This window comes from Equus przewalskii, chromosome 20, assembly GCF_037783145.1.
Source record: "Equus przewalskii isolate Varuska chromosome 20, EquPr2, whole genome shotgun sequence".
Taxonomy (NCBI): Eukaryota; Metazoa; Chordata; class Mammalia; order Perissodactyla; family Equidae; genus Equus; species Equus przewalskii.
In genome coordinates, this window is record NC_091850.1 from 28174479 (window position 1) to 28190972 (window position 16494).

The following is a 16494-nucleotide window of genomic DNA, read 5'->3' on the forward strand; positions in this document are numbered from 1 at the left end:
TGCCACTTTATACAACTTATGTCCAGACTAAATATTCAAAGGTATACATTTGGCTTGAAGGAAATACTGCACCAACGTAACTCCCTAGTAAGCGATATCTGAATTTTTACTATATTTGCTATATGTAATTTTCTGAAAGGGATGAAGGAAGAATAAGATGATAAAATTTAAATTTCAAGAAATTAGTAATCATTTAATGAGGTTTGAGTAACTTAGGATATTTTATTACTCATTTTTATTCAAAAGACTAATATAAATAATTATCCATGCACATTAAATTATAAACCTTGTTAATGCTACCGAAATAAAGTTTCCAAATAAGTTATTAATTGACTAGCTTACTGAGTAGCTCTATGTGTATTTGCACAAAATAAAAACAAACAACAACAATAACAAAACAAGAACCTAGACAGAGTGCTCTTCTTGTATTTTTTTAAAGTGTATTCAATTCAGGTACTTTAGTATTATCCTTCTCATATTTCTCCCATATTCCAAAATTTTTCCAGATAAGCCACAAAGACCCAACCCTCTGCAAAGACATATGTATTACATCAATGCTCCTGGAAAAATAATATGGGACAGATGCATATCCAAATCGTTCCTTTTGGGTTAGTTCCCATGTGCTTCCATGTAAATAAGTCTGTGTAGACTGCCCATTGTTTTAACTAGAAGCAGTAGATACATATAATGACAAAGCATTGCAAAGAAAAAGAACAAGTTAAAAAATATGGAAAAGCACAAAATTCTTCTACATCATCTTTCTTTATCAAAGTGTTTTAATGACTGTTCTTATAAAACACCATGAAGTATGGGGAGGAGACAGTATTGTCATCTCTATTTTACTAATGAGGAAACTGAAAGAAGCTACGTGACTTGCTCAAGGTTACCTAGGACATCACTGGCTGAGCAAGAATGGAACCCAGGCGTTTTAACCCCCAGTCCTATATTCTATACAACAGATCCTCTGTGAATAGAAACATACTTAAATAAATCAACAGTTTAGACTGACAATATTTTAAAACTTGCTCAACTTCTCAAACAACAAAAAACCATAAAGAAATTTAGACTTAACTTACCTAGACCAATGATAGCTTTTGTTTGTACTTCTTCATCTGAATGTTTTGTAAAATACATCAATAGTTCAAGTACTTTATCCTTTATGTTAACCTAAAGGGGAAGAAAACCACATTAAAGTGTATAAAGAAGAGTAACTTAGATCAGTTTTCCACTATAAAGGAAAAGAATGCCTAAAAGCCAACAGTAAGAACTTCTAAATGTGAACTTTACTAAAGAATAAACCACCAATAAATTTATAAATTCATAAATTTTAGAACCGTGGCATTCAAAATAAAAGTATATGACAAAGAAGCTTGTGCCAGAATATAAACCAAGGTACTGCTCCTTCATCGAAAAAGTTAAAAAAAAAAAAAAAAAAAAAAGCGGCTGACCTAAACCGTGTGCCTACTGTTAAGAAAGCTGACATAACTTGCGTAACAGACCACAGTTCATGGGTCAGTTGGAGGACTACGTTTTATGTAGCACTGTTTCAGAATTCTCATTAAACCAGACTACTCTAATGCCGCCTTCATCTTGGGTCATTACAGTCATTTTCAGTTCACAAAGTCACAGAGTTCTATTTTTTACAGGATACTAAGTAATTAATATCAGGATCTTTACCTTACTGCTGCCTTTAAAATCTTCCAGATCGAAATCAAAATGCCGACATAGTGCTCCAACAGTGAAAAGAGATCTAAGAAGTGCTGGTTTGTTTGTTAGAAGTGAAGTGTTATTTGGGTCCTCCTGGTGCTGACTTTTTAATTTCGAAATGGCACCTAACAAAGATAAGAAATATTTATTTATAATAAGCCCTTTATCTTTTTTTGAGGAAGATTAGCCCTGAGCTACTACTGCCAATCCTCTTTGCACTGAGGAAGACTGGCCCTGAGCTAACATCCATGCCCATCTTCCTCTGCTTTATATGTGGGATGCCTCCCATAGCATGGTTTTTGCCAAGCGGTGCCATGTCCTCACCCGGGATCTGAACCGGCAAACCCCAGGCCACCAAGATATGGAACGTGTGAACTTCACTGCTGTGCCACCGGACCAGCCCTGCCCTTTATCTTTGAATTGTTATGTTTAAATAATTACTGCTAATGAATTACAATTAAATTTTACTAATGGTTCTAAGTATTAAATATATCTAGAATTATGAGGGCACTCCTTAGAGCCTGAAAGAATTAACATAAGAAAAAATGATATTTAAATTTTACATAGTGGCAGAAAACTCACCAACACTTACTTATGAAGAGATAAATTTCTGAAGTAATCATACTGGGTTACTACGGGAATAAAAAGATTATCTTTTGAATAGTAGAAAATACTGTTTCTGAGAGTGGACCACAGAGGACAATCATACCTCTTACAATTCCCTCAATGCTACCCTTTATCAGAAGTGTTAAAAAGGAGCCAGACACACTGCAGGATCTAGCAGAATAATTTTAAAGCCCAGGCACTGAACTTACCATAGTATCTATTGAAACAGGCCCAAACAAACTTAAAATTCTGTGTCACTTTATTTACAACTGCCCCAAGACAGCTCACACAATGTTGTACTACCTAAAAGATATAGAAAATGTTACTGTTTAGACAAAAGTTAAAGACAAATATCACTTGAAAATTATAGACTAATCAATACAGAGATGGTAAACTGAATGCTTACAGTCATGCCATATTTGATGATAAGCTTCATTAGATCTTCTTCAATGGTGGCAAGGAAAGTTTCACTTGGATGCTCCATCAGTGGTACAACCAGTTCTAGGATTTTTGCAACATTACAGATAACCATGAAATCATTCTGTGTCTGTAAGAATAAAATTGGTGTTTTATGAATATCAAAATCTGAAAAGAAACTATATATAGCTTTACGTATTTAGGGATTGAGGTATTATCTATGTAAAGTTTCATTAAAAAAAAAAACAAACAAAAAACTATTAGAAAAGAACTTAATTTTAAGGTATGGAAGAAAGAGCACCAGATAGTGCCAGGAGCCTGGATTCTAGCTCTGCCATTAACTTACTATGTGACCTTTGGGTCACTTAACCACAATGCTATAGTTATTCTTTTTTTCCTTAAAATACAACACAAGTCAATTCTGAACAAAGGTATTTTGTTTTTTACCAAGTATTTTACCAAGACTGATACAGTTTTTAAGATTTAGCATTTTTCAAACTGGGGTACGTTAACCTAGTAGTTCTCAATTGGGGGTGAATTTGTCCCTCAAGGAATATTTGGCAATATCTATAGACATTTTTGGTTGTCACATCAGGGGTGTAGGGGGGGTAATACTGGCATCCAGTGGATAGAGGCCAGGGGTGCTGCCAAACATCCTACAATGCTCAGAAGACTTGTTGACAACAGAGAATGACCTGGTTCTAAATGTCAAAAGTGCTAAGTTTGAGAAGCCCTGTGTTAATCCTTTTTATGATAGATGAAAATGTAGAATCCCAGAACTAGGTACAAGGATTCTTTACTTTAAAATTTCAAATACTATATTAAATTTTTTTAAGTTAAAAAAAGTTTTTAAACTTAAGAAACTAAGCAGTTTTTTTTTTAAAAAAAAACAGAGCATTAAAAAAAACAAATCAAAAGAAATTAAAGGATTTACAAAAGTCTCTTTCCCACTCCCTTGTCTTTCAGTTACCTAGTTTTCCTGCCCAAAGGCAACCAAGTTTCTCATTTTTGTGTGTGTGCATACAGTGAGGCTTTCAGCATTATGTTCTTATCTAGCCAAGCTATCATTCCCTATTCTTAGCAACAGGTTATTGACAACTCATTTTGGACTCTTTGAGCTCATTACCTCACTGGTTAAAAACTTTCCCATCCTGTGTTCATCCTTCCTTTCAGAATACCCATAGGATTAAATTTTAAAAAATAGGCAAAATGAATACTTCTTTCTAAGTAACACAGAAATCCTGTTGTTCCCTTGCCATCTTCTACTCTCACTTCCTTTAAGCAACAGGGGATGAGTTAAAGTGGGTGTCTAGGGATAGAACAGTTTTTGTCAAGTAAGATAAATTCATTTGAGAATCACTTATAAAATTTTTTTTAAAAAATGTAATAACATTTTTTAAAACCACTCTTAATATTACTGGCCTGGAAAATGAAGTAAAAGAAATATCCTCAAACTCTAGAAGAAAATTTTAAAGAAAGATAGAAATTATGAAGGAAAAGAACAGAACACTAAAAAGAAATATTTGAAATGAATGTAACATAAGATGGTTCAATATCTAAAACACCGAGATTAAAGAGTTTTCAAAAAGAGAAAAAAAAAGTCCACAAGTAAAATGGGCAAATGATACGAACAGTTAAGTTACAGAATATCAAGTCTAATTGGTTTATATCATAAAAAACTCTTGGAATTGGTTTCTATCAATTCTCTTGGAAATCAAGGAAAGGACACTGAAGCAACAACGAACTACTCCTTTACACTTGTTAGACTAGCAGAGTACAAAAATGACACAGATAGTCATGTACTGGTTTCCAAAGAGGCCATAAAACATGTCCACCAGCAATCTGGCAACATCTATTAAAAACCAAACCAGAACCCAAAAAACAGTCTTTCAACCTAGCAAGTCCATTCCTCAGAATCTTTCCCAAATAAAAAAAACCCACCAGTATTTAAAAGTATATGAATAGGAATGTTTATTAAGGAACTGTTTGTAGTGGCTATCATTAACAGGAAACAATGTAAATACCTGCCAAAATGGGAAACTGTTAAATAAATCATAGGACATCCATAAAATGGATAATATGCAGTCATTCAAAAGAATGAATCAGATATATATCAGGTGATCTGAAATTAGTAAAAATGCCTAACAGATATGTATATAACATGACGTGATTTTTTTAAAAACTTGGTCAATCATTTATATATGTGTGTGTCCACAATTATAGAAGCAGAGATAAAGTATGTAAGGCTATTCCAGGTTACTTCTCCTGAGACAAGGAGGAATAAAGATGGGGGTAGGACATAAAAAACGAAAAATTTTTTAAAGGTGTCTATTATATATGAGATGGCCTTATTTATATAAAACTTTACATCTGGTGTGTGTGTATCTAATTGTACAAAATGTTTTCAAAGTAACCTTGCTTTCAAAAAATATTGGTTCAAATGAGGACTATTTATACAAGTTACATTATAGTGTAGACTCTAGAGGCAAACAGACATGGGATTGAACTCTAGCTGTGGGACTGGTTAGCTGTGTGACATTGGCAAGTTATTTATATTCTCTAAGTTTTAGTTTCCTTATCTGTAAAATTGAGATAACAGTACCTACTTCACGAAGTAAATAAGATAATGCATGTAAAATTCTTCGAAGTGCCTGGCACTGTGCTTAATAAATATTAGCTATTATTATTAGCCATAGATTACATGCTAATCAATTTATTTCTGGATCAAATACAAGCCCTGAAGATAAAATTGGGTCTCAGAAGTATTATGCGTTGTTTTTACGTATTTATCTTCTGCTACTTTCCTTGGTGCTTAAAATTTCTCAGGATGTCCTGAGGTTTTCACTTAGAACTTAGGTTAATTAGATCACCAAAAAAACTGACGATAGTAGTAGAAGTTGTTTAGTAGAGAAAACACTTAAAATTATCTCCTCAGGAACACTGGGAACTTAGGAATTTTTAAGTTTTTAGAGTATTTTAAAATTTAGTGTTTGTAACAAGCCACTTAACTCACCAGGCTGTCTTATAATTTTTCTATTTTTGTAATAGGCCACTAACTCACCGTACTGTCAAGTAACTTGCTGGATTATTTTACTTAAGAAATTTTTAATTTAATTTTCACATTTGATTTTAGGAAAACAGAGTATGCATACTATTAACTTAAAATCAAAATATTAACAGCTTAACATCTCTGACATAATACTAGATTTTCCATATTCAATATATTGCTATAAAAATAAAATATATTTATAATAAAATATACAAAAAATGACAAATGAAAAGCAAATTCAGAATCCAAGAGACAGTAACTTTCAAAATGACAGAAACTCTGCCTTGTTCACTTTTGAGGTCTTAACATAGTTATAACATTTATTAAACATTTACTGAAGATGTGGCTTGAGAAGCTTACAGAGAAATGGAGCCTGAACTTTATTTATAATACATCAGAAAAATGATGTTTGTAGGTAACTTGCCACAAATATTAGAACAGATATTTGAGTATATGACACAGTTGATCTGTCAGTGAAAATGACAGTACTCTCTCAGTGAAAATGTGGACGACACAATGTGAATTCTAAATTTAAAATACTTACTGCAAGGTTTATGTAAAACAAAAAAACAGGCCAGCTCTATACTTACACTACATTTAGTGGTAAGGTATGGTTGCATAGTCATGGCATGTTTAACCATGAGCTGGGGTCTTATTTTGCTGAATAAGAACAAAGTGGTTATGCAAGCTACCAATCTTCCAGAATTCACACCTTTATTGTCAGAGTCTGGAAAAACAAACAGAGAAATAAGACACTAAAATATGAGAAGGCAGTGGAAATTATACAGAAAATTATTTAAATTATTCAATATTATCCCCTGAAAAGATTCACTACATGCCTCAACATAACAGATTAGCATTTCTTATGATACTAGACTTTTTGCATTCCATTTTTTCTTTATTATGTAAATTACAATAAAGGACAAAGAGGCTAGGCTATGGAAGGCAAGTTTTACACTGAGAGGAGTAGGACTGAAGTTAAAGAGTAGAAAGGAAGTTGGGAAGTTTAGAGATGGGCTTTTTGGAATACACATGATGTTGATTATATCTAAAAATGGATAGATGTGAATATGGGGAAGAATATTAGCCAAGGGAGACAAAAACAATTTAGCTGAGGTGATACTGTGTTTAAGGGTACTCGGAAAAAAGAAATGCTGCTGTGGTAGAAGAATGTTAAAAGATGAAGTAATAAATTAAGAAGTTGGATCAGTGCTACACTAGAAAGGTAAACAAAATGTTGTTCCTGTGAGAGGAAAACGATGCTACTTAGGACACACATTGGTTCTCAGGAGGCAAATTAATTAGTTCTTAGAGGAGATGAGCAACTTTTTAACATTAAGTGACAACAGTATCACCCTTAAAATCTAGGATAGGGAAAAATAGGGGAAACAGAACAAGGAGATAAAAAGAAAAAGAGGTACACATGGAAAATGAAAAAAAATTAAAGAAAATAAACTGTATAAAAAATATAAAGGATATCAACAATTTCCTTAGGTGCCATAAATGGTACCTCTGTAAGGGGCAACTGGTCCCCAGTTCTGGAGAATGACCAAGGCTGACTATTGTTCCACATGAATGTACATTAGGAGATGGGAAGTAATGCTAGTCTTGTGTGCTTTAAGCAATAGATATCAATGACTACTTTTATGGTTTTATATAATTATTTATATTTTGATTAATAACTTCATATTTGTGGCTGATAAATAATGTGATAGATAATATAAAATATTAACTATTTAAGGAATTTATCAATTTTAAAAATATTAACAGCTTTCTAGCTCAAGATTAAGCACATTTTATACAATTATAAATGATATTACAAATGTACTAAAATCTTTTAAAAAGATTTTATAATAGTTAAAGCAATTTCGTTTTGAGAGAAAATTTTATGTGATTTAAGATCAAACAGTTTTTGGACAAGCACAACTAGCTAAATACATATTAGCCCCTGCCTTACTTTCATGCTTGTTCAATATGATATCTACAATTATTTGCTATTGAAAGATATGTGGAAGAGATGAGGTCTATGCTTTTATTACACTGCTCTAGATAATCTTAGTCAACCTTAACAATACAATCTAAGATACATCATCAAACAAAAAACAGATTTCATTTAAAAGTGAAGTAGTTAATTATTAGGCTAAGCAGAGCCAGAGGCAAAAATGAGAAACGTGCTCAAAGTATTTTAAAATATCTTATAAAATCAACTTAATGACCAATATATAAAATGTCTTACCAGCTAGAGATTCCTCATATTTAAGAATGTGCTCAACTAGGTTATCAACAAGTTGAGTACAAGCTTTCTTCACAGGTTTATATGAGGAATCCTCTTCGGACTTCAACAACTATATATGTGTATATATAAAAAAAAAATCCCAGTATAATTATTCATTAGGCAATAATAATATAAATGCATTAAATATGTCCATAATAAGCTTCTCAATTTGTCATTAACAATTTAATACTGAAAATGCAAATTAATAAAAATATATAGCAAATGTTTTAAAATATCTTATAAACCAGTAATTTATAAATATTTCAAACAATTTTAGTATTAAGTATTTAAACTGCTGTGTGTAGGACCTTATATAGGATATGAGAGAAATGAGAAAGGTGATCTTAAGAGTACCACTCAATGCTAGGTGAATTATTTTAAAGAATTAGAATTCCATTCCTCGTTATTTCAAGTCCTTTGATGTCTCAAAAAAGAATATTAGAGGTTAATTACATCTTTTATATAACTGTAACTACATCTGAATTGCCCCTTAAATTTTGTAATTATAAAACGTAAGACTAGACTTCTTCTGTGTTGTTTGCCAAATTATTAATAAACAATGTTAAAAAAATATTATGAATGATGAGATGAGGAAAAGAGATCAGTCTAAATGTAGCCAAAAAATAAAACCAATCCAATCTTTCATAATCATAGGCCAATGGTAAAGTCATTCACCATATAACAAAACAGGTGTATCTGTTTTGTTAATAAAAACGAGCTAACACAATTACAGGGATTTAAAGTTGAAATGTGTATTGATTTCTGTGAAGAGTTCCAGTGCTGTCCAATATAACTTTCTGCAATGATGGAAATATTTTATATCCGTGCTGTTCAATATGGTTGCCACGAGTCATATGCAGCTACTAAACACTTGAAATGTGGCTAGTATGACTGAGGAATTAAAATTAAATAAAAATAAAAATTCACATTAATTTAAATAAAAAAACATGTGGCTAGTATTGGACAACACAAGGTTAAACCTTCACGTTAAGAGGCATTGATGATATTAAAACAACTAACAGCAATCAGAACAACATAACACATACATTGCTCCCACTCTCCCAATTTAAAGAAATAAAGCAAAGCAGAAAACTTCAATTTACCTAGTTTCAACTCTGATCAGCAAATTCTCCTTGTCCTGCTCTGTAACTCAATTCCTTAAGCAGCTATTAAAATCACATGCTAGCCTGTTCTTTTTGAGGCAAGAGCAGGAAACAATCCCCTCATTCCTGTTTTTTCTTTTTCCTCTCTAAGACATTAAGTATATACAACAGCATTAATCATAAATTTTGGTTCATGACACCATCAGTATTGGTATGTGCCCTCTTTTATTTACTCATAAGTAATAATGATGCACCGTGAACCCAATTCAAGAACACAAGTATTTCCAATATCTTATATTTCCCAATGTGCTCCTTCCCTTATCCTATCTTCCTGTTTCACTTTCAAGGTAACCACTACCAGGAATTTTATCATTTCTTTGCTTTAAAAAATTGTGTAGGTTGTATACTGTTTATAGTTTTGCTTGATTTTCAACTTTCTAAAAGGTATCATACCGGATGTAAGTGTTTGGGAATTGCCTCTTTCACTCAACATTATGTTACTAGTTGTAATTCAAGTTGTTGCATGTAGCTGTATTTTATTCATTTTCACTGCTATACAACAAAAGGCCTTTGTGTCTCTCTACTGCAATTCATCTACCCATTTTTCTAAAGATAGGTTAATTACAATTCTAGGAGTATAATGAGCATTCTTTTAATTATATCCTGGAGCACACATGCAAGATTCTCTTGGGTATATACCTCAGAGTGAAACTGCTGGGGCATAGGATACATGAATGTTCAGCTTTATTAAATACTAATTTTTTTCAAATTGGTTATATTTTCTCAATTAGCAGCAGTGTTTAAGAGATACTATTTAATCCATCTCTTCTCCATCATCTGTTATCATCTGACTTTTCAATTTTTGCTAATCAAATGGGTGTAAAATGCAGTCTTGATTTGTATTTCCCATAATACTAATCAGACTGAATACCTTATAAGTCATATGTGTTACTTCCTCTATGAAAAGCCTATTCATAACTTTTACCTATCTTCCTACTGGGACTCTAATCTTATATTGGTTTTAGGAGAAGAGTTCTTTATATATTCTTAATAATGATCCTTTGTCAGTTATATGTGCATCAAATATCTTTTCCCAATTTGTGACTTGTGATTTCACTTTCTTTAAGATGTCTTTTGATTCATAAATGTTCTTCCTTTTAAGGTAGTGAAATTTATCAATCTTTTAAGGTTAATGGTTTTTGTGACTTGTTCAAGAAATCCTTCTCTACAGAAAGTTTTAAAGATTTCTTTTAATCTATATGGAGTTGATTGTTGAGTTGAAGTAGGAATTAATTTTTTTAAAAAAAATTCCTTATGGACAGCCCAATTATCATAGCCCCATTTCCTGAAAAGTCCATCCTTCCTCCATTAACCGCAGTATCACTTCTATTTTATAGTAAGTATATCCTATAGTAAGTATATCCTATATAATAATGAGCTTTACTTCTGGGCTCTCTATACTGTTCCACTGGTCTATTTAGTACCATACTATCTTAATCACTGTATCTTTAAAAATAAGTCCTGATATTTGGTAAGACAAGTTAGTGCCCCAAATTTTCAGAAGTGACAATTATTTTTAGTTCTTTGCTTTTCCATATACATTTTATAATCACTTTGACATGTTTGATGAAATTTTTTGTTCTTGATTTTGATGAAATCTCTTTTAACATTTTCCCATTTTGCGTGTTTTCATTTTAGGTTTTAGACTTTATTCTCTGCCAGATTTTGTTTTATTTCTAGTTTATTAGACATTATCATTCAAGGGTATTAAATTCTATCAAAATTTTTTCCTGTGTACTCTGAAATGATTACTTATTTCCTCTTTGATGATAAATCATACACACACAGATGCTGATGTTAAATCAGCCTTGCACTCACGATACGCGTGTACATATATATGTATGCATATGTATATTTATACATGCACACATCTCTATCCATCTTATTTTTCATGCATTTCAAAGTAAACTGTAGACCTCAGTATACTTCATCTTTTTTCCTTTTGAGATAAAACTTACATGAAATAAAATGTACAAATCTGCATTCTACATTTGCTCAGTTTTGTTGAGTGTATTCACCATTATAACTCAAACTCCTACCAAGACATAGAACAGCAGTTCTCAAGCTCTAGCTTCTACCAAAATCATCTGGAGAGACTGTTAAAATATAACATGATGGGCCCTACTTTCAGAGTTACTGATTAATTAAGTCTGGGGTAAAGCTTTAGAACCTGCATTTCTAACAAGTCACAGGTAATCTTGATAACTTTTAGAACCACCGTTATAGACTAGTACCATCACCCCTGAAAGTTCCCTCATGTTCCCTCCCAGTCAATCCCTGGCCCCCTGCAAACACTCTTTCGATTTTTTTCTAATACAGATTAGTTCTACCTCTCCTAGACCTTCATATAAATGGAATCATAATATGTACTCTCCTGTGTAAGGCTTCCTTCACTCCACATGCTTTTACTGCTCACTTGTGTTGCTGTTACGCATCAGCAGTTTGTTCTTTCATGGTGTGGAATACTATTAAATTGTATGGATATACCATTTGTTTTTTACCCATTCACACTTGTTGATGGAGACAGAGACAGTATTTGATTGTAAACTCAGGCAGGAGAAACCAAGATGCTCCTTCAACACTTTGCTTAGAAATCTCCTTAGCTAAATATTCAATTTCATCACTTGAACTTCTACCTTTTACAAAATACTAGAATAAGAACATAATTCAGCTGAATTCTTTGACACTTTATAACAAGAACTACCTTTTCTCTGTTGTCCAGTAGTATGTTTCTCATTTCTGTCTGAGATCTCATCAGAATGGCCTTTACCATCCATATTTCTACAAACATTCTGTACATGATTATACGTGTTCTCTAAGAAGACTGAAGCTTTCTCTCCTCAGTTCTCCACTTTTCTTTCTGAGCCCTCACCAGAATTGCCCTTAAATATCTCTTCACAGTAATGTCAGCTTTTTCCAGTGTGCACCTCAAAACTCTTCCAGTCTCTACTGATTACCCAATTGCAAAGCCACTTTCACATTTTCAGGTATTTGTTTCAGCAGCACACCACTTCTTGGTGCCAATTTCTTTCTTAGTCATCTTGGGCTGCTATAACAAATACCACAGACTAGGTGGCTTAAACAACAGAAATTTATTTTTCATAGTTCTGGAGGCTGAGAAGACCGAAATGAACATGCCAGCATGGTTGGTTTCTAGTGAAGATCCTCTTCCTAGCTTGCAGATGGCTGTCTTCTTGAGCAAAGACTCCAACATACTACTGAAAATTTATACTGTTAATCTTCTTCCCAACTGTCCATTGGGGAAAAGGAAATTATCAGACCTCTTAGGGATTAATAGACACTGACTCTGAACTGATAATTCCAGGAGACCCAAATCATCACTTTGGCCCACCAATCAGAGTAGGGGCTTACAGAGGTTAGCTCATCAATGGAGGTTTAGTTCAGGTCTGTTTCACAGGGAGTCTGGTGGGTCCCCAAACCCATCTTGTGGTTATTTCCCCAGTTCCACAATGCATAATTGAAATAGATATATTCAGCAGCTGACAGAATACCCACAATAGTTCTTTCATCTTAGAGTGAGGGCTATGACAGCCGGAAAGGCCAAGTGGAAGCCACTAGGACTGCTTCTACCTAGGAAAACAGTAAATCAAAAGCAACACTGTATTACTGGAGGGATTACTGAGATTAGTGCTACCACCAAAGACTTGAAGGATGCAGGAGTGGTGATTCTCACCACATCCTCATTCAATCTTGCCTGTTGGCCTGTGCAGAAGACAGAAGGATCTGGGAGAATGACAGTGGATTAGCATAGGTTTAACCAGGTGGTGACCCCAAATGAAGCTGATGTACCAGATGAGGTATTATTGCTTGAGCAAATTAACACATCCCCTGGTCCCTAGTATGCAGCTATTGATCTGGCAGATGCCTTTTTCTCCAGCCCTGTCAAAAGCCCACCAGAAGCAGTTTGCTTTCAGTTGGTAAGGCCAGCAATACATTGCACTGTCCTACCTCAGGGGTATATAAACTCTCCAGCCCTATTTTATAATTTAGTTTGTAGGATCTTGATTACCTTTCCCTTTAACAAGATTATCACATTACATTGATGACATTATGCTGATTGCATTTAGCAAAATGAAGCAAGTACTCTAGACTTATTGGTAAGATGTGTGTGTCAGAGGTTGGGAAATAAATTCAACAAAAATTCAGGGGTCTTCTACTTCAGCAAAATTCCTAGGGACTTAGTGGTGTGGGCATGAGATATACCTTCTAAAGTGAAAGACAAGTTGTTGCATCTGGTCCCTTCTATGACCAAAAAAGAGGCACAGTGCCTGGTAGGCTTCTTTGGATTTTGGAGGCAACAAATTCCTCATTTGGGTGTATTACTCTGGCCCATTTAAAGAGTGACCCAAGAAGCTGCCAGTGTTGAGTGGGGCCCAGAAGAAAGGAAGGCTCTGCAACAGGTTCAGGCTGCTGTGTAAGCTGCTCTGCCACTTGGGCCATATGATCCAGCAGCTTCAATGGTGCTTCAAGTGTCAGTGGCAGGTAGGGATGCTGTTTGGAGCCTTTGGAAGGTCCCTATAGATGAATTGCAGTACAGGCCCTTAGGATTCTGGAGCAAAGCCCTGCCATCCTCTGTGGATAACTATTCTCCTTTTGAGAAACAGCTCTTGGGCTGCTCCTAGGCCTTAGTAGATACTGAATGCCCAGCCATGGGCCACCAAATCACCATGCAATCTGAGTTGCCCATCATGAACTGGGTGTTATCTGACACAGCAAGCCATAAAGTTGGGTGTACACAACAGCACTCCATTATCAAATGAAAGTAGTGTATATGTGATTGGGCCAGAGCAGGCCTAAGAGCACAAGTATGTTACATGAAGAAGTGGCTCAAATGCCTATAGTTCCCACTTCCGCTACACTGTCTTCTTTCTCCCGGTCTGTACCTATGGCCTCATGGGAAATTCCCTCTGATCAGCTGAAAAAGGAAGAGAAGACTTGGGTCTGCTTTACAGATGGTTCTGCACAATATACAGGCACCACCTGAAAGTGGACAGCTGCAGCACTATAACACCTTTCTGGGACATCCCTGAAGGACAGTGGTGAAGGGAAATTCTCTCACTGAGCAGAACTTCAAGCAGTGCACTTAGTTGTTCACTTTGCTTGGAAGAAGAAATAATCAGATGTGTAATTATATGTTGATTCATGGACTGTGGCTAATGGTTTGTGTGGATGGTCAGGGATTTGGAAGGAACATGACTGGCAAGTTGGTGACAAGGAAATCTGGGGAAGAGGCATGTGGATAGACATTTCTGAATGTGCAAAAAACGTGAAGACATTTATGTCCTATGTGAATGTTCACCAAAGGGTAACCCCAGCAGAGGAAATTTTTGTTGTTGTTGCTGTTGAGGAAGAGTCACCCTTATCTAACATCTGTGCCAACCTGCCTCTATTTTGTATGTGGGTTGCCACCGCAACATGGCCACTGATGAGTGGTAGAGGTCCAAGCCTGGGAACTGAATCTGGGCCGCCAAAGTGAAGTATGCTGAACTTAACAACTAGGCCATGAGGCCAGCCCCAAAGAGGAAGATTTTAATAATCAAGTAGATAGGACGACTATCTGTAGATAGCTTCTCTGAGGATATCAGCCTCTTTTCTCAGCCACCCCTGTTATTCATTACCCAATGGGCTCATGAACAAACTGTCCATGGTGGCAGGGATGGAGGTTATGCATGGGTTTAGCAACATGGACTTCTCATCACCAAGGTTGACTTGACTATGGCTGTTGCTGAGTGCTCAACCTGCCAGCAGTAGAGACCAACACTAAGTCCCTGACACGGAACCATTCTCCGAGTGATCAGCCAGCTACCTCGTGGCAGGTTGATTACACTGGACTGCTGCTATCATGGAAGGGGCAGCATTTTGTTCTCATTGGAATAGACACTTATCCTGGATACAGATTTTCCTTCCCGCATGCAATACTTCTGCCAAAATTACCACCTGTGGACTTACACAATGCCTTATGCACAATCATGGTATTCCACATAACATTGCTTTTGGTCAAGAAATTCACTTCACAAAAAGAAATGCAGCAAGAGACTCACGCCCAGACTCACTATTTTATGTTCCCCACCATCTTGAAGCAGCTGGCCTGACAGAACGTGGAATGACCTTTTGAAGACTGAGTTACAGCACCAGATAGGTGGCAATATCTTACATGGCTGGGGCAAGATTCTCCAGAAGCCTCTATATGCTCTGAACCAGCATCCAATATATGGTGTGGTTTAGTCCACAGCCAGGATTCATGGTCCAGGAATCAAGAGGTAGAAATGGGAGTGGCATCACTTATTATTACCCCTGGTGACCCACTAGGAAAACTCTTGCTTCTTATTCCAGCAACTTTATGCTCTGCTGTCCTAGAGATCTTAGTTTCAGAGGGAAGAATGCTTACACTAGAAGACAAAACAATAATCCCATTGAACTGGAAGACTGCCACCCAACTACTTTGGGCTCCTCATACCTCTGAATCAACAGGCAAAGAAGAGAGTTAGGGTGCTGGCTGGAGTGACTGATCCTGACTACCAAGGAGAAATTGAACCACTACTCCACAATGGAGGTAAGGAAGAGTATGTCTGGAATATAGATCCCTAGGGCGTCTCTTAGTATTACTATGCCCTGTGATTGAGGTCAATGGAATACTACAACAACCCAATCCAGGCAGGACTACAAATGGCTCAGACCCTTCAGGAATGAAGGTATGGGTCACTCCACCAGAAAGAACCACGACCAGCTGAGGTGCCAGCTGAAGGCAAAGGGAATATAGAGTGGGCAGTGAGAGAAGATAGTTATAAATACCAGCTATGATTACATGATCAGTTATAGAAACAAGGACTTTAATTATCATGAGTATTTCCTACTTGTTATGAATACATTTGTATGTGTGTGAATGGGAGAGGGAGGGAGGGAGGGAGGGAGGGAAGAAGTCAGGGAGGGAGAGAGAAAGAGAGGAAGAGGGAGGAGCGGGGGGAGGGAGGGGGGGCGGAGGGAGGGAGGGAGAGAGAGAACAAGCACATGCCTGCAACTGTCTTTGTTTTTTTTCTCTCTTATCCTTACCATGTAACATAAGATGTACTGACCTCATATCATGGTATTTAAGTGTTGTTAATCTGATATCGTAGTATTTAAGTTACCGGATACCAGGAAGAAGAGTAAACACCACTCAAGGACTTTACTACTTCTTCTGGGGAAAGGGTTAGTGCGTTTTCAGTGTATGCAGGATAGCTTTATCATGTTAGGTGGAATTATGACCTTGTCATTAT

At 35.6% G+C, this 16494-nt stretch overlaps 1 protein-coding gene across 5 annotated transcripts in view; it reads right to left on the reverse strand.

Annotated features, from left to right (window-relative positions):
• NIPBL (NIPBL cohesin loading factor) overlaps positions 1–16494 on the reverse strand; it is a 195300-nt gene that overhangs the window by 14216 nt on the left and 164590 nt on the right. For all 5 annotated transcript variants that reach the window (XM_070586980.1, XM_070586979.1, XM_070586982.1 and 2 more), the window contains 6 exons: positions 8016–8124; positions 6370–6506; positions 2720–2860; positions 2523–2616; positions 1678–1832; positions 1077–1167 (listed from right to left, as the gene is read on the reverse strand). In XM_070586980.1, the coding sequence (XP_070443081.1) occupies positions 1077–1167; positions 1678–1832; positions 2523–2616; positions 2720–2860; positions 6370–6506; positions 8016–8124 (727 nt within the window). The remainder of the gene's footprint in view (positions 1–1076; positions 1168–1677; positions 1833–2522; positions 2617–2719; positions 2861–6369; positions 6507–8015; positions 8125–16494) is intronic.